At 46.4% G+C, this 25,669-nt stretch overlaps 1 protein-coding gene across 6 annotated transcripts in view; it reads right to left on the reverse strand.

The window, feature by feature from the left end:
• Positions 1–25,669, reverse strand: part of LOC122928540 (aldo-keto reductase family 1 member C3-like) — a 78,225-nt gene that overhangs the window by 5,119 nt on the left and 47,437 nt on the right. For 5 of the 6 annotated variants that reach the window (XR_006387892.1, XM_044281470.1, XM_044281471.1 and 2 more), the window contains one exon: positions 21–103. Coding sequence is in view for 4 of the 6 variants with exons in the window: in XM_044281470.1 (XP_044137405.1) it covers positions 21–103 (83 nt within the window). In the remaining 2 variants the exon portion in view is untranslated. Of the gene's footprint in view, positions 1–20; positions 104–25,669 lie in introns of those variants that run through there. The other variant, XM_044281474.1, reaches the window with a different exon arrangement.

Consider the following 25,669-nt stretch of genomic DNA (forward strand, 5'->3'; position numbering starts at 1 on the left):
TGTAAATTAAAAGTACTTACAGGCGTCCAGTTGTATAGCGCATATTTCTGTCAAGATGATTAAGAATGTCCATATCTTCTTCACTTAACTGAAAATCAAAAACCTGAAACATAAAATTTAAGAGAAAACTAAGTGGTACATATAGCAACGGGTGTATTCTTCCCACAGTTCCATGAGTATCTATAAATAGAGATGTCCTTGTGGTTCGCCCAGCGGTCGTTTTGCGGCGAATTTTGCTAGTTCGCGGAACATGCGAACATATGGTGATGTTGGCCGGCGCAATATTCTTTTGCATTGTGCCAAACTTTGACCCATGACACATCCATCAGGTGGGACAGGACAACCAATTGAGATGTTTCAGCACATGGACACACCCCCTACCCTATAAATAAACCCGATCTGGCAGCCATTTTACATTCTGTTTTTGTCAGTGTGGGAGAGGTTGCTGTGTGGAGCAGGGACAGACTGTTAGGGACACCAAATGCTAGCTAATAGAAGTAGCTAAAGTCCTTAAAAGAACTAGCTAAAAGTCCTTTTAAGTACTGGTATAGGTGTACTATCAATAGGTGCGACATACTGAGGGGTGTGATATACTTTCTAACATACAGTCGTGGCCAAAAGTTTTAAGAATTACACAAATATTAGTTTTCACAAAGTTTGCTTCTAAACTGCTTTTAGATCTTTGTTTCAGTTGTTTCTGTGATGTAGTGAAATATAATTACACGCACTTCATACGTTTCAAAGGCTTTTATCGACAATTCCATGACATTTATGCAGAGTCAGTATTTGCAGTGTTGGCTCTTCTTTTTCAGGACCTCTGCAATTCGACTGGGCATGCTCTCAATCAACTTCTGCGCCAATTCCTGACTGATAGCAACCCATTCTTTCATAATCACTTCTTGGAGTTTGTCAGAATTAGTGGGTTTTTGTTTGTCCACCCGCCTCTTCAGAATTGACCAAGTTCTCAATGGGATTACGATCTGGGGAGTTTCCAGGCTATGGACCCAAAATGTCAACGTTTTGGTCCCCGAGCCTCTTAGTTATCACTTTTGCCTTATGGCACGGTGCTCCATCGTCCTGGAAAATGCATTGTTCTTCACCAAACTGTTGTTGGATTGTTGGAAGAAGTTGCTGTTGGAGGGTGTTTTGGTACCATTCTTTATTCATGGCTGTGTTTTTGGGCAAAATTGTGAGTGAGCCCACTCCCTTGGATGAGAAGCAACCCCACACATGAATGGTCTCAGGATGCTTTACTGTTGGCATGACACAGGATTGATGGTAGCGCTCATCTTTTCTTCTCCGGACAAGCCTTTTTCCTGATGCCCCAAACAATCGGAAAGAAGCTTCATCAGAGAATATGACTTTGCCCCAGTCCTCAGCAGTCCATTCACCATAATTTTCTGCAGAAGATCAATCTGTCCCTGATGTTTTTTTTTGGAGAGAAGTGGCTTCTTTGCTGCCCTTCTTGACACCAGGCCATCTTCCAAAAGTCTTCGCCTCACTGTGCGTGCAAATGCGCTCACACCTCCCTGCTGCCATTCCTGAGCAAGCTCTGCACTGGTGGCACTCCGATCCCGCAGTTGAATCCTCTTTAGGAGACAATCCTGGCTCTTGCTGGACTTTCTTTGACGCCCTGAAGCCTTCTTAACAAGAATTGAACCTCTTTCCTTGAAGTTCTTGATGATCCTATAAATTGTTTATGGAGGTGCAATCTTAGTAGCCACAATATCCTTGCCTGTGAAGCCATTTTTATGCAACGCAATGATGGCTGCACGCGTTTCTTTGCCGGTCACCATGGTTAACAATGGAAGAACAATGATTTCAAGCATCACCCTCCTTTTAACAGGTCAAGTCTGCCATTTTAACCCAATCAGCCTGACATAATGATCTCCAGCCTTGTGCTCGTCAACATTCTCACCTGAGTTAACAAGACGATTACTGAAATGATCTCAGCAGGTCCTTTAATGACAGCAATGAAATACAGTGGAAAGTTTTTTTTGGGGATTAAGTTAATTTTCATGGCAAATAAGGACTATGCAATTCATCTGATCACTCTTCATAACATTCTGGAGTATATGCAAATTGCTATTATAAAAACTTAAGCTGCAACTTTTCCAATTTCCAATATTTATGTAATTCTCAAAACTTTTGGCCACGACTGTACAAAGCATAATATAGTGCATTTGTATTGTGCAGCAGTTGTGTGCTGTTCTGCTGCGATACTGCATCTAGATAGAGGGACAAACGCTAATGGAATAACTACTTGCAACTGGTGGGATATACCTTTTGCCCCCCCCCCCCCCCAAAAAAAAAAAAAAACTGATTGAGGGGTGTGATATACCTATAATATACCTTCTAACATAGAAAGTATATTATAGTGCATTTGTATTGTGCAGCAGTTGTGTGTGGTTCTGCTGAGATACTGCAGCTAGATAGAGGGACAAACACTATTGGAATAACTATTTGCAACTGGTGTGATATGCCTGTTTCCCCCCAAAAAAATGATTAAAGGGTGTGATATACCTGATTCCACAAAATACTGATTAAGGTGTTTGATATACCTGCTTCCACAAAATACTGGATTGAGGAGTGTGATACACTGGCTTCCACAAAATATTGATTGAGGACTGCGATACACTGGCTTCCACCAAATATTGATTAAGGGGTTTGATATACCAGCTTTTAGAAAATACTCATTAAGGGGTTCTATGTACCAGTTTCCACAAAATACTGATAGAGGGGATTGATATACCGGCTTACACCAAATTTTGTTTGAGGCCTGCAATACACCAGCTTCCACCAAATATTGATTAAGGGTTTGATATACCAGCTTCTAGCAAATACTCATGAAGGGGTTCTATATACCTGTTTCCAAAAAATACTGATAGAGGGGTTTCATACACCTGCTTCCAAAAACACTGCTCTTCTATAGGGACTTTGTCACAGGGTCATTTTGAAAATAACAGGCAGAGGAAGAGGCAGGCCATTCCACAGGGGTGGTAGGGGTCGGGCAGGTGCAACAGGCCGGAGCCTAAGTGGGAAGTTGGAGAAGGTGCATGCGATTATGTCAAAGGACACACCAGAGTTGGTTGAGTGGCTCACTCAGCCTTCCGCTTCTGCACCCTCCTCATCCTCTGTATCTGCACCCTCCTCACTCTCTGCTATGTGCACCCCCAAAGACACCACCACCACCATAGCCCCTCCACTCGAGTCAGAAGGAGGAGAAGCAGGCAGAACGCGCAGTGCACAGAAGGCAAAAAGCAGACTGCAAATGTATCTTGAGCGAGCCATCCACCATGCACAGTCACATCTGGCGCTCCCAAGATGCCAGCACATGGGTCTGCAGTGTGGGCTTTTTTTTAATCTTGTCAGCTGCTGACAATAGTGTTGCCATCTGCAGCCTATGCTGCAGCTAAGGCTGTCAACGCATAAGTTGCGGTAAGCCCTCACCCAGGGACAACCGCCTTAAGAAGGCACCTGGCCTCCCATCACAGAGCCCAGTGGGTGGGAGCAACACCATCAGAACCCACGAAGACACACTCCCAGCGCTCCATGTCCTGCCTCTTCTCGTCCCTACTCCCATTTGTCCTTCACTCAACCTTCCATCGTGCTGTCGTCGAGTTCATCTGGCAAAATGCAGGCTTCCGTGGCCCAAATGTTTAAAACGTAAAAAGTTGAAGACGCCGGATAACCCTCTTGCCCAATGGCTAGCCCGACAACTACTGCCATATAAACTGGTGGACTCGGAGACCTTTAGAAAATTTGTTGCCATTGGCACACAGCAATGGAAGGTCCCTGGAAGGAAATATTTATCCCAGAAGGGCATCCCAGAGCTATATGGCCATGTTCAGCGGCAAGTGAATGTATCTCTGCCACACAGTGTCGGTGCCAAGATACATCTGACCACTGACACGTGGTCTAGCAAACATGGGCATGGAAGGTACATAACTTTTACTGCCCACTGGGTGAACCTTCTGATGGCTGTCAAGCATGCAACCCGTGGCACCCATGTGGATTTGGTATTACCGCCACGAATTGCATGCAGGCCTGCCTCTTGTTCTTCTCCTCCTCCTACTCCATCCTTTGTCTCCTTGGCTGACTCCTCCTTTTCCACTGCTATACCCATTTCCGCTGCACCCCCAAGCTCCCCAGAACCTATTTGACGTGCCAGGTGAGACATTGCCATGCTGTGCTGCGGCTGTTGTGCCTGGAAGCCAAGAGCCACACCTGTCCTGCATTGCTTTTAGCTCTGCGGTCACAGGCTGATCAGTGGCTAACCCCACTCAATTTGACAGTTGGTAAAGTGGTGTGCGACAATGGTGCCAATCTGCTGAGCGCGCTGAAGCAGGGCAAAATGACACACGTGCCGTGCATGGCACACGTCCTGAACTTGGTTGTGCAGCGATTCATTGCCAAATACCCCGGGGTCCAGAACGTCTTGCGGCAGGCCAGGAAAATCTCTGGCCATTTTAGAAGATCTTACACGGCCATGGCTCACCTTGCTGACATTCAGCCGCGACACTACTTGCCCGTCAGACATCTGATTTGTGACAGCCAGATGCGCTGGAACTCCACCTTGTACATGCTTGATAGGTGTTGAGGAAGGGTTGAGACGTATGCATATATATCCATGCATGCCTGCAAACACGTGCGGGCATGTATGGTATATATGTGCATACATTAACCACAGCATCATGGGACGATGTGCGCAGATGTGCCCAGCATCTGCGCACGTCTGCCCATGGTGATCCCCAGGGGCTCATGGTGGCCCCTGTGGGAAATATGTGGTCCCTGGAAGCTGTGCCCCCTTATATTAGTATATATGTGTCCCCTTATAGTTAGTATATATTTCCTGTATGACCGTGTATATATTGGCCCTGTATGGCAAGTGGGGACATATGCATGTCCCCTGTATGTGATGCCCCAGATATATGCGAGGGTGTGTGTATATATAGATATGTGTGTATGTATTTGCACATGTGTCTATGTATATACACTTATGTCAGTATGACAGTATGTATGTGGGCTTATTGCTGCCCATTCATACCCCCGGTTCAATTCCAACTGTTATCAACAGAGTTGTTTAGAGTAAAACTTGTGCTGATAGCCTGTAGGATAACAGCTGATTAGCATCTAGTCCCCTTTTGTTCAGGCCTAAAGCAATCAGACACTTTGGCACCATTTGTGAGGGGACCTTCTAACCAGAGACATCAAAAACCACACTATGATGTCACATGCCTGAGCAAGGAGGAGGGGGCTGTTTTGGGGCTATAATAACCCAAACCGAACAGAGGCCTTGCCTTGCAACCAGACTGGATTCAGAGACACATGAGGACTGCTGCCTGAAGGAAGAGAGGCCCATTTGGCCCTGGAGATGGCTGAGTATACGCTGGCATGGCATTGTACCTCCCTTGCAGTGCCAACCATATTCTGTGCCCCTGATGTCCCTAACCCATTAACCCCTTCCCTGCCAGAACCCCAGCTCTCCTGCTGGTATTAACCTCAGCACTCACTGGCAAATAACCCTTGCAGTGCTGAATCTATACCCTCTTGTAACCCCGTAGGCACAGTATAGAGCTAGGCGGGTGGGTTGTTATACTTGTATGTGTGTATTGTATAGTTAGTTTATGGGTGGAATTGGGAACTTGTAGCGTAGTTTGAGTATTGTATATGTGTAGTGCTGTGTATTGTTAGTGTATTGCGTGCTTAGTGTGTTAAATAAATACCGTTATATTTGTACCCTTTGTGTAGCGTGTACTTGTTAGCGGTAGCGAGTTAGTAAGGCGCATGCAGCTAGTATTAGTGATTAGTGTAAAGCATAGTGAAAGTATTGTGTTGTTATTATATAAAGGTATAAATAGGTGGAGTCTTCACTAGACGGCTCCTCCTATTTAGGAATATTAATTATCAATATTCGCATAATATTGGTGATTAATATTCCCCCTTTACATTGGCGAGTCAGGCCCACTGCTTAGATTTTGAAATCTGTGTTTGGTTTTGAGGCTAGAGGTCGGTTGTCCTGTGAATTATCAGGCAAGAGAGACGTGGTCAGCAGTCTGAGCGTCTAGGAGAGACGTGGTCAGCGGTCTGAGCGTCTAGGACCTGATAATTCGGACAGGTAACGCGACTCTTCCTCACAGCACCAGGCGCAGATCAAAATCTTTAGCAGAGAATCTATAATTGTTCTGTGAATTAATATTTTGCTATTTGCTTTATACGGTCACTGCATCGCTCAAGTGATTGCGAGGGTGAAGAGGACACGTCACTGGAAGAGATCCATCTTCGTGGGAGCAGCGTACAAAGTCAGGCTGGTCGGGAAGAGGCGTTCCGGGAAAATGGACTTCTTCCAAGCAGCTGCGAGGAGGTACGGCCCCAAGGAGAAGATGGATGCTCAAACGGTGAGTATGGACTTCCCCACACTGCAACACTTGAGCAAACACAGTACATTCAATCCCATCCTCCCCACCACATACAAGTCAGCAGAAATGCTGTGGTCCGATTTGTTGGCACAGGCTTGTAGTTATGACAAGCTTTGTGTTAACAAACGGACGGTGTTGAATAAGGCCACTAAACGGCTTCGGATGCTGGCCAAACTCGTTCATACGTTTGAGGCTAGCATCTGTAAGCCAAAGGAAGTGGCGCTGGTGTCTCAGTCAACAGAGACAATTCCTCCGGCTGTTCACTGCCAGTGCTGTGCCAATAGTTCCGACCAGGTTTCGGCATTGCGGGCACAGCTGGCGGAGAATGTGCAGTCTACTGTTGACCGAGATGCGCAGGTGGCTCGAATACAGTCACAATTAGTGGAAATGCAGAAGCAGAAGGAGGAAATTGAGGCTCAGTTGACTCAGTCTTATACTGAGGTCAAGGCCTTCAAGGAACGCACTGCCTCTACTAGTGTGACGGTAGCCAAATTGAAGGCTCACGTTGCTGTAAGCTCCCAGATAATAACTGGCATGCAACAGGTCATCACCAAGTTGGTGCTGGCCCTTTCTTTTCCCATAAAGTCAGGGTCGGAATATCCCAAAATTTTGCCCTATGCAGGGCAAATAGGGGGGAGAGTAGTCTGTGATAGGCCAAATCACCAGACCAAGCCTGTCCAGACTAACAGAGATTTCTCCCTGACTTTGGGGAAAAGAAACATCGTGAAAAGTGCCTCCCTGAAGATGGAACAATTCAGGGAGCGCGGTTGCAGTGTGGACGGACCTAGGCCACACCGGGCAAACATCAAATGCTTTGCTTGTGGTGGCTTGGGTCATATAGCGAAGCACTGCAAAACACACAGGACAGAAAGCCCAATCAGGTGCTTCAGGTGTGGGAACAAAGGACACATTGCAAGGAATTGCCCTTGTGCAAGTAATTGCAATGTGTCCAGTGATGGGATTCAGGTAGCAAATCGTGCAGCGGGGTCTAGTCAGCTTGGCCATAAAGGGGTAACCTCTTGGCAGCATCATCAGCTGCTGAGGAGCCAGAGTGGCCAAGCTAGGCTAGGCAACATTTGACACCCCTGTACTATTTGTTACACCGTTTGTTCCCTATACATGTCCATGTTGTGTGTTTTTGTTGTCCATTGTAACGTTCTTTTTGATGTTGATGGTGGTCCTTGTCTATGAGTGTGTTCCACCAGGCTGATTTATGTAGTGTTGTAATGTCCCGTCTGCTGTCTTGTTTCATTCTGTGTCCCCTTGGAGTGGAGCAGTGTTATACTGTGGATCGAGAACGTATAGGGTCGCGAGCAGATAATATCACACGGGAAATCCTGCTGGTCGGGAGAAGGCATAAGGACCTTCTTCATGCAGCACACAAAGGATGATGTGATATTATTCTGGGCAACCAGGGTCTCGGATCGATACAGATAACACTGTTGTGCTCAAGGTTTTCGGTAAGGCTGTGTTGCGCTGGGGACTGGGGCGGACAGACAACATTGGTGTAATGTTGTGCTGCGCACTTAATTCTAGTCCGAGCAAGTAGCACAGCTCTGTTAGGGATTGGACGCGGAGTGTTTGGCAGCAGAGTGTGGACTGTGTTCTTGTGTTCTGGGGTCCTGAGGAGCCGGGGCATGCCTATGCCGTTGGTTCTGCGGGCCTCCACAAGATGGGATCACAGGGGGAGGTCAGCCTGGGTACACATGAGTGGACAGGGATGCGGTGCCATCAAGATGGTGCTTTGTCCACAGAACTCCAGTTATCCTAACCTAGTAGGGAGGCCATCCTTATCTGTTGGTGCAGAGGGATGTGTAGCAGAGGACACGCTCCTCTAATGGTAGGGTGTTCAGACACCAGTGTTGGGATAACGAGGAGTCCTGTGAGACAAAGGGCAGCCCAATACCTTTCTCTACCCATGGGTCAAAGGTATTGGTGCTGGGAATTCTTGTACATTTAACTGCACCGTTAGGGGAGAAATTCCCCTGGGAGCGCCTGGTATTTTCTTCTGCCATAGGTTTTATATGGAGCGGAAGAAAAACCCAGGAGAGGCCACGGAAGAGGCCAGCTATTCCCCCTGACGCTCTTGGGAGGCTCCAGAGGATCCCACTGGATTTTGGCAACCAAGCGACCTCTGCCTAGAGGTGTTCTAGAGATGGAAGACTGTGCCACAATCCAGCGGGAGCATTATTTAAGGCTCTGGAGGAAGATTCGGAGACGTTCGGGTGGAAGAGCACTTGTTTCACCCAGTGAAACTTCTTCTGGTTCTGGTGATCGTCATCTACAGTCGGAGGGTCAAGGGACTTATTGACCAAAATACACCAGAACCAGACAGAACTGTACAGAACTATCCGGAGGAGGAGGCTCAGGACATAACCAAACATGGTTCCTGTAGCCAAATATTATTGTATGGACACGTTTTGTTTTCAATGGGGGTTCGGGACGTATAACATGTACTACCCTGAAACCCCATAGCACATTGTATTGGATTTTGTTTGTCGGTCGATGGTGTACCCATAGACACTCTAGGTACAAATGTGTGACAGCCCAAAACTCGCCCAACGCACTGCGGTGAGCTATATTTTGACTGTACACATTTGTATCCTATAGTCGTTTCCCATTGACACAGGGGTCTACGACCTACCTGTGTCTTTGGAGGTAGAGAGGAATGCCAGGTTGCATGAATCTCTATGGGTACACATACATATAATGATTTTGGTGGTGTTGGGAGGGATGTGACATGTATTTTGTGTGAATGGGGATAAGGTTAGGTCACGATAGGGACAGGCATCATTCATTTGCCACCTTGAACCCTGGAACAGTGAAGTTCTTAAGGGAAGGGCTGGATGTGTAGTGTGGCGGAGGTGTTCTCCGCAGTAGAATTTAGGTACTATGACATCACCGCTTAAGAGTCTGACCTGCTATGTAAAGACCTATTAATCTGTCCACGGGAGAACCGCACCCGTCAAGATGGAAACAGACGTTGGAAAGTTGTGATAGAAGAAAGTTGGGACTGAGACTGTGAGGGTGAACCCGCTCCAGATTCCTTGGAGGCGGGCCATACCGGAAGATCGGCATAACTACCGAGAGACTGTGGGGGTGTGGTCACTCCAAAGTGGGGGTGGATGACACCAAGAGACGGATAAAAGAAAGGCCAGTTAAAGACTGTAAGGGTGAACCCGCTCCAGAATTGGGGGGGACGAAGATACCTGAAGATCGGCAGAATTACCGAGAGACTGTGGGGGTGTGGTCACTCCAAAGTGGGGGTGGCCGACACTAAAAGACTGTTAAAGAGATTGTGGGTGTGTGGTATCCTAAAGATGTCAAGAAGAAGACTGGGTATCCTGTTGACGGAGTAGTAGGTTACGGTGAAGGGCAGGTCGGAGGAAAATGGATTAGGGATGTCTAAGTACCTAAAGAACAGTGTACACTACAGTTCTTCCTGAACTTCCACCTAGGATGGGGTTGGGGGGGGGGGCAAATATATCTCAACCCGTTCCCCCAATATATTGTCGTATTATATAGTCCGACAACAGGGGGATTGTTGAGGAAGGGTTGAGACGTATGCATATATATCCATGCATGCCTGCAAACACGTGCGGGCATGTATGGTATATATGTGCATACATTAACCACAGCATCATGGGACGATGTGCGCAGATGTGCCCAGCATCTGCGCACGTCTGCCCATGGTGATCCCCAGGGGCTCATGGTGGCCCCTATGGGAAATATGTGGTCCCTGGAAGCTGTGCCCCCTTATATTAGTATATATGTGTCCCCTTATAGTTAGTATATATTTCCTGTATGACCTTGTATATATTGGCCCTGTATGGCAAGTGGGGACATATGCATGTCCCCTGTATGTGATGCCCCAGATATATGCGAGGGTGTGTGTATATATAGATATGTGTGTATGTATTTGCACATGTGTCTATGTATATACACTTATGTCAGTATGACAGTATGTATGTGGGCTTATTGCTGCCCATTCATACCCCCGGTTCAATTCCAACTGTTATCAACAGAGTTGTTTAGAGTAAAACTTGTGCTGATAGCCTGTAGGATAACAGCTGATTAGCATCTAGTCCCCTTTTGTTCAGGCCTAAAGCAATCAGACACTTTGGCACCATTTGTGAGGGGACCTTCTAACCAGAGACATCAAAAACCACACTATGATGTCACATGCCTGAGGAAGGAGGAGGGGGCTGTTTTGGGGCTATAATAACCCAAACCGAACAGAGGCCTTGCCTTGCAACCAGACTGGATTCAGAGACACATGAGGACTGCTGCCTGAAGGAAGAGAGGCCCATTTGGCCCTGGAGATGGCTGAGTATACGCTGGCATGGCATTGTACCTCCCTTGCAGTGCCAACCATATTCTGTGCCCCTGATGTCCCTAACCCATTAACCCCTTCCCTGCCAGAACCCCAGCTCTCCTGCTGGTATTAACCTCAGCATTCACTGGCAAATAACCCTTGCAGTGCTGAATCTATACCCTCTTGTAACCCCGTAGGGACAGTATAGAGCTAGGCGGGTGGGTTGTTATACTTGTATGTGTGTATTGTATAGTTAGTTTATGGGTGGAATTGGGAACTTGTAGCGTAGTTTGAGTATTGTATATGTGTAGTGCTGTGTATTGTTAGTGTATTGCGTGCTTAGTGTGTTAAATAAATACCGTTATATTTGTACCCTTTGTGTAGCGTGTACTTGTTAGCGGTAGCGAGTTAGTAAGGCGCATGCAGCTAGTATTAGTGATTAGTGTAAAGCATAGCGAAAGTATTGTGTTGTTATTATATAAAGGTATAAATAGGTGGAGTCTTCACTAGACGGCTCCTCCTATTTAGGAATATTAATTATCGATATTCGCATAATATTGGTGATTAATATTCCCCCTTTACAATAGGCTGCTCCAGCAGCAACGTGCCGTTAACGACTACCAGTACGAACTCTGCAGTAGGACAGGTTCTGGGTAGCTTGGTTTCTTTTCACCGCGCCAGTGACTGCTCATGCGCGACGCATGCAGACTTTTGCGGCCATTTGATGGGATAACTAAACTGGTCGGTCGCAGCCAGGGCACCATCAGTGACATCGTACCTTACGCCTTCTTTCTGGAGCGTGCATTGCGTCGTGTCATTGATCAAGCCATCGAGGGGCAGGAGCTGGAAGATGAGGAAGTCGTAATGCTGAATGAATTCCCAGGGAGGGCTACTCCATCTCAGACAAGTCAGCAGGAGTCTGAAGTGGAGTCAGAGGAGAATGGTGGCTGGGGGGAGGAGGAGGAGCAAGAAGAGCAGGCTTTAAACTTTTCGGGAATCCCTGGTGTTGTCCGTGGCTGGGGGGGGGGGGAGACTGAGGACGACATTCTCCTGGGCGATGAGCAAGAGCCAGGGCGCTCCACCGCTTCCAATTTAGTGCAAATGGGGGCCTTCATGCGCCAGTGTTTGAAGAGGGACTCCGTATAAAAAGCTTAAAGGTCAAGAACCTGTACTGGGTGGCAACATACTTAGACCCCTGTACAAACACAAAATGGTGGACATGTTACCAGCATCACAGAGGGCTGTCAGAATGCAGAATTTCCAGGCCTTGCTGCGAGAAATGCTGCATTCTGTTCTTGCGGGCACTGGCAGAGGAATTTCCACCCACAGCTAAACAGTTGTGGGTACCAATCCTACCGCGCCTACAAGAAGAGGGCAGTTTGAAGATGTGTTGGTCACTTCGGATATGAGATCATTCTTGCAGCCAACCCATCGACAGCCACCCTCTGGATCCAGCCTCAGGGAACGCCCAGACCGACAGGTGTCTGACTACATCGAGTTAACGGCCGATGTGGATGCTCTGAGAAGCGAGGAACCCCTGGACTACTGGGTGTGCAGGCTTGACCTGTGGCCAGAGCTGGCACAATTTGCCATGGAACTCTTGGCTTGCCCTTTGTCGAGTGTCCTGTCCGAAAGGATGTTCAGCGCAGCAGGGGGGATCGTGACCGATAAGCGCATCGCCTAGGTCACAACAGTGTGGACTACCTCACATTTCTAAAAATGAATGAGGCATGGATCTCGGAGGAATTCAACACCTGTGACGACTACATTTAATAGACTTTCCTCATGACAGCCCACACATATCCGCCACCACCCAGAACGAAGAATGGTCCCTGTCTTATGTAAATACAGTGGCATAAAAGGCCTTTTCTGTCCAGTGAATGCCTAATGTTTGGGGCCTGTACTCCAGTGGGCTACAGTAAAATTTTTATCCATTGACCACATAATGTACCTCAAGCCACATAATCATTTGTTCTTTTATGTCAGGTAAATGCCTAATTTTTAGGACCTGTACTCCCGTGGCCCAAAATAAAAAATTTCTAGGCTCCAGGGCACATTTTTGAGAATTTCCCTTTAAGACGCATAAAAATGGCCCCTGATTAAAATACATCTTTTTTGTGGGAATTTTTGTCATTTATCCCCCTCTAGTATGTCACTGTCCATGTTGTGCGACTTTTTGTGCACTTCTAGTAAGTATTTGGTGGCTGCAAATATTATCTGAAGGTTTTCCAGGTTCGCCTGCCATTAAAGTGAATGGAGCCCGCCGCGAACTTGCGGTTCAACATTTCATAGCATTCGCGAACCATCCCGGCCGATGTTCGCCCATCACTATCTATAAAATGTTTCATCTAATTGGTTCAGGTAGTGAAGATACACCCTTAAAGGGAACCTGTCACATTGAAAATCGTGTCTGAGCTGCAGGCAGCATATTATAGAGCAGGAGGAGCTGAGCAGATTGATATATAGTTTTATGGGAAAAGATTCAGTATAACTTGTAATTTATACATTTAAATTCCTGCTCTTTCTGGGCTTTAAAGTCAAGGAGTCGGTCCTATCAGTGACTGACAGCCTTCATTCTATGACTGTGGATACCGAGAGAGCTGTCAATCACTTATAGGACCGCCTCATTTATTTCAAAGTCCAGAAGGAGCAGGAAATTAAATGACTGAAATACAAGTTTTACTGAATCTTTTCTTAGAAACGATATATAAATCTGCTTAGCTTCTCCTGATCTATGGCATGATGTGTGCAGATTACTTATAATTTTCATGTTGATCAGTTCCCTTTAAGATGGTTGTATAAATAGTTATTTGCAAGATTGAAAGTTAAAGGCTATGTACAGTTGGGGGCATTTTTCTTTATTGAAATTGTACTCATTTTAAGATTTTTTTTATTTTTTATTGGTCTTTATTAAAAGTATGGAGTCCTTTTTTTGTGTACAAAACTGACATGCTCTAATAGCACCCTTTTGGATTTTCTGTCAGACTCCTTCTCTCTCTGCTCTCTGACGTCTTAAAACTTATTATAGCTCAGTTCTAATCTTACTGATAAGAATTTGGTTTAAATAAGTGTTTATGGCCTCTCAGTAGTTTAGAGATAAGGTTTATTAGATGATGGCACAAAGTGAAAGTGAAAGTACCAGTCACACAGTAAAAAAAAATGTTAACCCTTTGTGACAGAATGGCTCAATATTTTTAATAAAAGCCAATTGAAAAAATGATTTTTAGCCAAAAATTAGCAAAATTCAAATTAAAACAAAATTGCATCCAAAGCTGTACATAGCATTTAAAGGAAAGGTGTCATCAGAAAATTATCTATTATTTAAATCAAGTTTTTATATTAAACAGATTTGTTTAGAATTTTTGTTGATATTTTTTGACTTTCAGTGCCAGCTATATAATAATAATAATAATAATACAAAACTTCTAAAATCATGCAGTTTTACAGTGGCAACTAGGCCTAAAATATGTTGTTCCTGTTCTTAAGAGCAGTCACATGGGCAATTGACACAATACAGGAGTGGACCTCATTGACTTCTGTGGGAGAATTTTCAAGGCATGCTGTGACCTGAGCAGAGGTTGGAAGGGAGTAGATAAGCTGTGATATCACCTATTGTCAGTGGTGTGGTAAAGAGGTGGGCAGTCCGCCCAGGTGTCAGCTATACAGGGGGTTTCTGTGCTGGTAGCTGCACTGTGCTGGCCATCTGTGGCACTTCTGGAGGCGCACTGCGAGAGCGTATCCCACCATTGCCATTAAGTGAATCACTTACTGAATGGATCCAGTGGGATGAGTGCAGCCAGTGCCAGAGAGAAAGAACAGAGGCGGAGGGTTTCAGCAGCTACTAAGTTCAGCTACGAACGAGCGTGTGCAGGTTAAATGACCACATTAGTAACACCGGAGGCAAGGGGTGTGGCCATTACCAGAAACAGCACAGACGCCTATTAATCCACAAGGAAAACCTGTCAGATCAAACCATGTATTGCCAGTCTCACCGATCTCCTGCCATCTGTCGCGGGAACGTCCATGACAGCACCCCCCTCTGGGCACCCAGGACCGACCTTATCTAGGTGAGACCTGTAAAAAGCTTTTACCAAACAATTGGCCTTCACGTCAGATGCCGGTACCCACAGCCTCTCCTCTGGTCCATAACCCTTCTAGTGAACAAGATACTGAAGAGATCTACTGAGAACTGGAGAGTCAATTATCTTGGCGATCTGAAATTCCAAACTACCGTCCACCATAACAGGAGCGAGTGGCAATGAAGACAGCTCCATAGGTTCAACATATCTCTTCAACAAACACATTATGGATTTTCAGGGCCTTAGGAAGTTCAAGACGAAAACCTACAGGATTAATAATGGCAGTAATCTTATATGGACCAATAAATCTTGGACCCAACTTCCAAGAAGGTACCTTCAAATTAATGTTTCTTGTGGACAGCCACACAGAATAACCCACTCTTAAGTCCGGACCATTCATACATTTCCTGTCAGCCACAGGTTTATACTTGTTGCCCATATTCATCAAGTTATTTAGAATTTTCCGCCATATAGATGACAATGATGAGAAAAAACGTTCCTCCTCAGGGATACCAGAAGTATCAGAACCAGAAAATGTGCCAAACTGCAGGTGAAACCCATATGCCCCAAAAAACTGTGACTTTCCAGTGGACTGCAGCGATTGTTTATGGCAAACTCTGGCAAAGATAAAAACGAAGACCACTCCTCCTGGTTCTCAGAGACAAAACATCTCAAGTAAGTCTCCAGACTCTGATTAGTATGCTCAGTCTGTCTGTTCGACTGAGGCTGAAAAGTCGAAAAAAAGGACAGTTGTACCCCCATTCGAGTACAGAACGCCTGCCAGAATCTGGAAACAAACTGAGTCCCACGATCCGAGACCACGTCAGAGGGAATGCCTTGGGGTTTCATAATGTTGTCAAACACTTGTGAAAGTGTTTTAGCATTAGGTAGGCTCCGCAACGCAATAAAGTGCACCATTTTAATAAAGTGATCAACTACCACCAGAATAGTTGTCTTTCCTGAAGAATTAGGTAGATCAGTGATAAAATCCATGGATAGGTGAGTCCATGGTCTGGACGGGATGGGCAACAGAAGTAGAGATCCGGAAGGCCGGGTATGTGTCACCTTAGCACATGCACAGGTACTGCAGGCTGACACATAGTCCTCAACACACTTATGCAACCCCGGCCACGAGACTCTACGAGAGATAAGGTCGGCAGTGGATCTACTTCCAGGGTGTCCCGTAAGAACCGTACAGTGATGTTCCTCAAACACCTTATGACACAATTCCAATGGCTAAACAGTTTCCCAGAGGGACGAGAATCCGGTGCGTCTCCCTGGGCCTCTAACACCTTCACCTCTAGGTTGTCCCTTCAAACCAATGACGCCATTCCTCAAAAGCCAACTCAATGGCCAGTAACTCTCTGTTACCCACATCATAATTTCTCCCTGCGGAAGAGAGTTGTTTTTTTTAGAAAAAGGCACATAGACGCCATCTACCAGGTGACAGGGTCTGCGATAAAACTGCTACTACCCCCACCTCGGACGCGTCCACTTTCACAATGAAAGGTTGTGTGTGATACATCCGGCTGCACCAATATAGGGGCAGAAGAGAAGCATTCATTAATCGCAGAAAAAGCTCGCAACGCAGAATCAGACCACACTGAGACATCTGTCCCTTTCTTAGTCATTTCAGTTAAGGATTTTACTATTGTCAAATATTCTGAATACATTTTTGGTAATAGTTGGTGAACCCCAAAAACCGCATAAGAGCCTTCAGATTTTCGGGTCGATCCCAGTCCAATACAGCATGGACTTTCTCTCGATCCATTCGAAAACCAGAAGATGACAGCAGGTAGCCCAAAAACTGTACCTTGTGTACAGCAAAAATACACTTCTCTGATTTTGCATACAATTTATTGTCCTTTAAGATCTGTAACACCTGTCTAACGTGATCCTGATGTATCTCCACGTCTGTCATCCAAATACACGACTACAAACCTCCCCAGAAGGTGATGAAAAATGTCATTCACAAAATGCTGGAAAACCTCAGAAGCACTGGTCAACCTGAAAGGCATGACCAGATTCTCAAAGTGCCCCTCAGGAGTATTAAAAGCCATCTTCCATTCATCCCCTTTCTTGATCCTAACCAGATTACATGCCCCCCTTAAGTCCAACTTGGAGAACACCTTGGCACTAGGGATGAGCGAACTCGAACTGTATAGTTCGGGTTCGTACCGAATTTTGGGGTGTCCGTGACACGGACCCGAACCCGGACATTTTCGTAAAAGTCCGGGTTCGGGTTCGGTGTTCGTCGCTTTCTTCGCGCTTTTGTGACGCTTTCTTGGCGCTTTTTGAAAGGCTGCAAAGCAGCCAATCAACAAGCGTCATACTACTTGCCCCAAGAGGCCATCACAGCCATGCCTACTATTGGCATGGCTGTGATTGGCCAGAGCACCATGTGACCCAGCCTCTATTTAAGCTGGAGTCACATAGCGCCGCCCGTCACTCTGCTCTGATTAGCGTAGGGAGAGGTTGCGGCTGCGACAGTAGGGCGAGATTAGGCAGATTAACTCCTCCAAAGGACTTGATTAACTGATCGATCTGCAGCTGTGGATCATTGAGCTGCTGATCCTCAATTGCTCACTGTTTTTAGGCTGCACAGACCGTTTGTCAGTCTCATTTTTCTGGGGTGATCGGCGGCCATTTTGTGTCTTGTGGTGCGCCAGCACAAGCTGCGACCAAGTGCATTTAACCCTCAATGGTGTGGTTGTTTTTTGGCTAAAGCCTACATCAGGGTGAAGCTGTCACACCAAGTGCATTTAACCAGCAATAGTCTGTTCATTTTTTGGCCATATACAAAATCAGGGGCAAGCTGCGCCTGTCACCAAGTGCATTTAACCCTCAATGGTGTGGTTGTTTTTTGGCTAAAGCCTACATCAGGGTGAAGCTGTCACACCAAGTGCATTTAACCAGCAATAGTCTGTTCATTTTTTGGCCATATACAAAATCAGGGGCAAGCTGCGCCTGTCACCAAGTGCATTTAACCCTCAATGGTGTGGTTGTTTTTTGGCTAAAGCCTACATCAGGGTGAAGCTGTCACACCAAGTGCATTTAACCAGCAATAGTCTGTTCATTTTTTGGCCATATACAAAATCAGGGGCAAGCTGCGCCTGTCACCAAGTGCATTTAACCCTCAATGGTGTGGTTGTTTTTTGGCTAAAGCCTACATCAGGGTGAAGCTGTCACACCAAGTGCATTTAACCAGCAATAGTCTGTTCATTTTTTGGCCATATCCCAGTCTAATTCTGTCACTAAATCCATACCGGTCACCCAGCGCCTAAATACTAGGCCTCAAATTTATATCCAGCTAAATCTGTCCCTAGTGCTGTAGCTGGGCGAGTTATTTAGTGTCCGTTCAAGCACATTTCTTGTTCTGGGTTGAAATACAATTCCCAATTTAGCAATTTCATAATTTAGTGGTTCCTGCTATATCAGAGCTATTTGAAATCTATCCCAAAAAGGGTATATAATATTGAAGGTGCACATTGGGTCATTCAGAATAACTTCACACACACCCGCTACTGTGTATTTCCAAGTCTAATTCTGTCACTAAACCCATACCTGTCACCCAGCGCCTAAATACTAGGCCTCAAATTTAAATCCCTCTAAATCTCTCGTTACCCACCGCTGTACTGTTGTTGCTGGGCAAGATATTTAGTGTCCGTCAAAGCACATTTTTTGTTCTGGGTTGAAGTACAATTCCCAATTTAGCAATTTCATAATTTAGTGGTTTCTGCTATATCAGAGCTATTTGAAATCTATCCCTAAAAGGGTATATAATATTGAAGGTGCACATAGGGTCATTCAGAATAACTTCACACACACGCTTCTGTGCATTTCCAAGTCTAATTCTGTCACTAAATCCATACCGGTGACCCAGCGCCTAAATACTAGGCCTCAAATTTAAATCCCTCTAAATCTCTCGTTACCCACCACTGTACTGTTGTTGCTGGGCAAGATATTTAGTGTCCGTCAAAGCACATTTTTTGTTCTGGGTTGAAGTACAATTCCCAATTTAGCAATTTCATAATTTAGTGGTTTCTGCTATATCAGAGCTATTTGAAATCTATCCCTAAAAGGGTATATAATATTGAAGGTGCACATAGGGTCATTCAGAATAACTTCACACACACGCTTCTGTGCATTTCCAAGTCTAATTCTGTCACTAAATCCATACCGGTGACCCAGCGCCTAAATACTAGGCCTCAAATTTAAATCCCTCTAAATCTCTCGTTACCCACCAGCTGTACTGTTGTTGCTGGGCAAGATATTTAGTGTCCGTCAAAGCACATTTTTTGTTCTGGGTTGAAGTACAATTCCCAATTTAGCAATTTCATAATTTAGTGGTTTCTGCTATATCAGAGCTATTTGAAATCTATCCCTAAAAGGGTATATAATATTGAAGGTGCACATAGGGTCATTCAGAATAACTTCACACACACGCTTCTGTGCATTTCCAAGTCTAATTCTGTCACTAAATCCATACCGGTGACCCAGCGCCTAAATACTAGGCCTCAAATTTAAATCCCTCTAAATCTCTCGTTACCCACCGCTGTACTGTTGTTGCTGGGCAAGATATTTAGTGTCCGTCAAAGCACATTTTTTGTTCTGGGTTGAAGTACAATTCCCAATTTAGCAATTTCATAATTTAGTGGTTTCTGCTATATCAGAGCTATTTGAAATCTATCCCTAAAAGGGTATATAATATTGAAGGTGCACATAGGGTCATTCAGAATAACTTCACACACACGCTTCTGTGCATTTCCAAGTCTAATTCTGTCACTAAATCCATACCGGTGACCCAGCGCCTAAATACTAGGCCTCAAATTTAAATCCCTCTAAATCTCTCGTTACCCACCACTGTACTGTTGTTGCTGGGCAAGATATTTAGTGTCCGTCAAAGCACATTTTTTGTTCTGGGTTGAAGTACAATTCCCAATTTAGCAATTTCATAATTTAGTGGTTCCTGCTATATCAGAGCTATTTGAAATCTATCCCAAAAAGGGTATATAATATTGAAGGTGCACATTGGGTCATTCAGAATAACTTCACACACACCCGCTACTGTGTATTTCCAAGTCTAATTCTGTCACTAAACCCATACCTGTCACCCAGCGCCTAAATACTAGGCCTCAAATTTAAATCCCTCTAAATCTCTCGTTACCCACCGCTGTACTGTTGTTGCTGGGCAAGATATTTAGTGTCCGTCAAAGCACATTTTTTGTTCTGGGTTGAAGTACAATTCCCAATTTAGCAATTTCATAATTTAGTGGTTTCTGCTATATCAGAGCTATTTGAAATCTATCCCTAAAAGGGTATATAATATTGAAGGTGCACATAGGGTCATTCAGAATAACTTCACACACACGCTTCTGTGCATTTCCAAGTCTAATTCTGTCACTAAATCCATACCGGTGACCCAGCGCCTAAATACTAGGCCTCAAATTTAAATCCCTCTAAATCTCTCGTTACCCACCGCTGTACTGTTGTTGCTGGGCAAGATATTTAGTGTCCGTCAAAGCACATTTTTTGTTCTGGGTTGAAGTACAATTCCCAATTTAGCAATTTCATAATTTAGTGGTTCCTGCTATATCAGAGCTATTTGAAATCTATCCCAAAAAGGGTATATAATATTGAAGGTGCACATTGGGTCATTCAGAATAACTTCACACACACCCGCTACTGTGTATTTCCAAGTCTAATTCTGTCACTAAACCCATACCTGTCACCCAGCGCCTAAATACTAGGCCTCAAATTTAAATCCCTCTAAATCTCTCGTTACCGCTGTACTGTTGTAGCTGGGAAAGTTATTTAGTGCCCGTCAAAGCACATTTTTTGTTCTGGGTTGAAGTACAATTCCCAATTTAGCAATTTCATAATTTAGTGGTTCCTGCTATATCAGAGCTATTTGAAATCTATCCCAAAAAGGGTATATAATATTCAAGGTGCACATTGGGTCATTCAGAATAACTTCACACACACGCTTCTGTGCATTTCCAAGTCTAATTCTGTCACTAAATCCATACCGGTCACCCAGCGCCTAAATACTAGGCCTCAAATTTATATCCCGCTGAATTTGAATACAATACATTGGGCCAAATAATATATTTGTTGTTGTGGTGAACCATAACAATGAGAAAAACATCTAGTAAGGGACGCGGACGTGGACATGGTCGTGGTGGTGTTAGTGGACCCTCTGGTGCTGGGAGAGGACGTGGCCGTTCTGCCACATCCACACGTCCTAGTGTACCAACTACCTCAGGTCCCAGTAGCCGCCAGAATTTACAGCGATATATGGTGGGGCCCAATGCCGTTCTAAGGATGGTAAGGCCTGAGCAGGTACAGGCATTAGTCAATTGGGTGGCCGACAGTGGATCCAGCACGTTCACATTATCTCCCACCCAGTCTTCTGCAGAAAGCGCACAGATGGCGCCTGAAAACCAACCCCATCAGTCTGTCACATCACCCCCATGCATACCAGGGAAACTGTCTCAGCCTCAAGTTATGCAGCAGTCTCTTATGCTGTTTGAAGACTCCGCTGGCAGGGTTTCCCAAGGGCATCCACCTAGCCCTTCCCCAGCGGTGAAAGACATAGAATGCACTGACGCACAACCACTTATGTTTCCTGATGATGAGGACATGGGAATACCACCTCAGCATGTCTCTGATGATGACGAAACACAGGTGCCAACTGCTGCGTCTTTCTGCAGTGTGCAGACTGAACAGGAGGTCAGGGATCAAGACTGGGTGGAAGACGATGCAGGGGACGATGAGGTCCTAGACCCCACATGGAATGAAGGTCGTGCCACTGACTTTCACAGTTCGGAGGAAGAGGCAGTGGTGAGACCGAGCCAACAGCGTAGCAAAAGAGGGAGCAGTGGGCAAAAGCAGAACACCCGCCGCCAAGAGACTCCGCCTGCTACTGACCGCCGCCATCTGGGACCGAGCACCCCAAAGGCAGCTTCAAGGAGTTCCCTGGCATGGCACTTCTTCAAACAATGTGCTGACGACAAGACCCGAGTGGTTTGCACGCTGTGCCATCAGAGCCTGAAGCGAGGCATTAACGTTCTGAACCTGAGCACAACCTGCATGACCAGGCACCTGCATGCAAAGCATGAACTGCAGTGGAGTAAACACCTTAAAACCAAGGAAGTCACTCAGGCTCCCCCTGCTACCTCTTCTGCTGCTGCCGCCTCGGCCTATTCTGCTGCTGCCGCCTCGGCCTCTTCCTCCGCCTCTGGAGGAACGTTGGCACCTGCCGCCCAGCAAACAGGGGATGTACCACCAACACCACCACCACCACCTCCGTCACCAAGCGTCTCAACCATGTCACACGCCAGCGTTCAGCTCTCCATCTCACAAACATTTGATAGAAAGCGTAAATTCCCACCTAGCCACCCTCGATCCCTGGCCCTGAATGCCAGCATTTCTAAACTACTGGCCTATGAAATGCTGTCATTTAGGCTGGTGGACACAGACAGCTTCAAACAGCTCATGTCGCTTGCTGTCCCACAGTATGTTGTTCCCAGCCGGCACTACTTCTCCAAGAGAGCCGTGCCTTCCCTGCACAACCAAGTATCCGATAAAATCAAGTGTGCACTGCGCAACGCCATCTGTAGCAAGGTCCACCTAACCACAGATACGTGGACCAGTAAGCACGGCCAGGGACGCTATATCTCCCTAACTGCACACTGGGTAAATGTAGTGGCAGCTGGGCCCCAGGCGGAGAGCTGTTTGGCGCACGTCCTGCCGCCGCCAAGGATCGCAGGGCAACATTCTTTGCCTCCTGTTGCCACCTCCTCCTTCTCGGCTTCCTCCTCCTCTTCTTCCACCTGCTCATCCAGTCAGCCACACACCTTCACCACCAACTTCAGCACAGCCCGGGGTAAACGTCAGCAGGCCATTCTGAAACTCATATGTTTGGGGGACAGGCCCCACACCGCACAGGAGTTGTGGCGGGGTATTGAACAACAGACCGACGAGTGGTTGCTGCCGGTGAGCCTCAAGCCCGGCCTGGTGGTGTGTGATAATGGGCGAAATCTCGTTGCAGCTCTGGGACTAGCCAATTTGACGCACATCCCTTGCTTGGCGCATGTGCTGAATTTGGTGGTGCAGAAGTTCATTCACAACTACCCCGACATGTCAGAGCTGCTGCATAAAGTGCGGGCCGTCTGTTCGCGCTTCCGGCGTTCACATCCTGCCGCTGCTCGCCTGTCTGCGCTACAGCGTAACTTCGGCCTTCCCGCTCACCGCCTCATATGCGACGTGCCCACCAGGTGGAACTCCACCTTGCACATGCTGGACAGACTGTGCGAGCAGCAGCAGGCCATAGTGGAGTTTCAGCTGCAGCACGCACGGGTCAGTCGCACTACAGAACAGCACCACTTCACCACCAATGACTGGGCCTCCATGCGAGACCTGTGTGCCCTGTTGCGCTGTTTCGAGTACTCCACCAACATGGCCAGTGGCGATGACACCGTTATCAGCGTTACAATACCACTTCTATGTCTCCTTGAGAAAACACTTAGGGCGATGATGGAACAGGAGGTGGCCCAGGAGGAGGAGGAGGAGGATGAGGAAGAGGGGTCATTTTTAGCACTTTCAGGCCAGTCTCTTCGAAGTGACTCAGAGGGAGGTTTTTTGCAACAGCAGAGGCCAGGTACAAATGTGGCCAGCCAGGGCCCACTACTGGAGGACGAGGAGGACGAGGATGAGGAGGAGGTGGAGGAGGATGAGGATGAAGCATGGTCACAGCGGGGTGGCACCCAACGCAGCTCGGGTCCATCACTGGTGCGTGGCTGGGGGGAAAGGCAGGACGATGACGATACGCCTCCCACAGAGGACAGCTTGTCCTTACCCCTGGGCAGCCTGGCACACATGAGCGACTACATGCTGCAGTGCCTGCGCAACGACAGCAGAGTTGCCCACATTTTAACCTGTGCGGACTACTGGGTTGCCACCCTGCTGGATCCACGCTACAAAGACAATGTGCCCACCTTACTTCCTGCACTGGAGCGTGATAGGAAGATGCGCGAGTACAAGCGCACGTTGGTAGACGCGCTACTGAGAGCATTCCCAAATGTCACAGGGGAACAAGTGGAAGCCCAAGGCCAAGGCAGAGGAGGAGCAAGAGGTCGCCAAGGCAGCTGTGTCACGGCCAGCTCCTCTGAGGGCAGGGTTAGCATGGCAGAGATGTGGAAAACTTTTGTCAACACGCCACAGCTAACTGCACCACCACCTGATACGCAACGTGTTAGCAGGAGGCAACATTTCACTAACATGGTGGAACAGTACGTGTGCACACCCCTCCACGTACTGACTGATGGTTCGGCCCCATTCAACTTCTGGGTCTCTAAATTGTCCACGTGGCCAGAGCTAGCCTTTTATGCCTTGGAGGTGCTGGCCTGCCCGGCAGCCAGCGTTTTGTCTGAACGTGTATTCAGCACGGCAGGGGGCGTCATTACAGACAAACGCAGCCGCCTGTCTACAGCCAATGTGGACAAGCTGACGTTCATAAAAATGAACCAGGCATGGATTCCACAGGACCTGTCCGTCCCTTGTCCAGATTAGACATTAACTACCTCCCCATAACCATATATTATTGGACTCCAGGGCACTTCCTCATTCAATCCTATTTTTATTTTCATTTTACCATTATATTGCGATGCTACCCAAAGTTGAATGAACCTCTCCTCTGCCTGTGTGCTAGGCCTAAATATATGCCAATGGACTGTTGCAGTGGTGGCTGACGTGAAGCCTCATTCTCTGCTATGACATGCAGACTAATTCTCTGCTGACATGAAGACAGATTCTCTGTTACGGGACCTCTCTCCTCTGCCTGGGTGCCGGGGCCTAAATATCTGAGAATGGACTGTTCCAGTGGTGGGTGACGGGAAGCCAGATTCTCTGCTATGGAACCTCTCTCCAATTGATTTTGGTTAATTTTTATTTATTTAATTTTTATTTTAATTAATTTCCCTATCCACATTTGTTTGCAGGGGATTTACCTACATGTTGCTGCCTTTTGCAGCCCTCTAGCCCTTTCCTGGGCTGTTTTACAGCCGTTTTAGTGCCGAAAAGTTCGGGTCCCCATTGACTTCAATGGGGTTCGGGTTCGGGACGAAGTTCGGATCGGGTTCGGATCCCGAACCCGAACATTTCCGGGATGTTCGGCCGAACTTCTCGAACCCGAACATCCAGGTGTTCGCTCAACTCTACTTGGCACCAATAATCTGGTTAAACAAATCAGGAGTGAAAGGAAGAGGGTAAGGCTCATGGGCAGTAATCTGACTGAGTTCATGGAAATCCAGACATGGCCGAAGACCGGCGTCCTTTTTTATTAACAAAAAATAACCCTGCTACCACTGGAAATTTGGAAGTTCTTATGTGTCCTTTAGCCAAATTCTCGGCAACATACTCTCTCTTGGCCGGTCTTTCAGGTTCAGAAAGGTTATACAACCTAGATTTTGGCAATTTAGCTCCGGGAATACGATTGATAGCATAATCATATTCCCGATGTGGAGGTAAATCCTGGCATCCACTCTCAGAAAACACGTCGGCAAAATCAGATATAAAAGAGGGTAATGTCTTAGTAGTGTTGATCACGAATATTCAAATTGCAAATTTTAATTGCGAATATCGGCACTTTGAGAATTCGCGAATATTTAGAATATCGCAAAATATATTCGTAATTGCGTATTTTCCCTTTTTTTATAAATACCAGTTCATGCTAATTTTTATGCTAATTTTTATGCTAATTTTCGGAATCAAGAGAATAATGCCTGGAGATCACAAATTCGTGAATTTTTAAATATATGGCGAATATTCGTCCATTCGCGAATTCGAATATTGCC

The sequence above is a fragment of the Bufo gargarizans genome, chromosome 2 (genome assembly GCF_014858855.1).
Source record: "Bufo gargarizans isolate SCDJY-AF-19 chromosome 2, ASM1485885v1, whole genome shotgun sequence".
Taxonomy (NCBI): domain Eukaryota; kingdom Metazoa; phylum Chordata; class Amphibia; order Anura; family Bufonidae; genus Bufo; species Bufo gargarizans.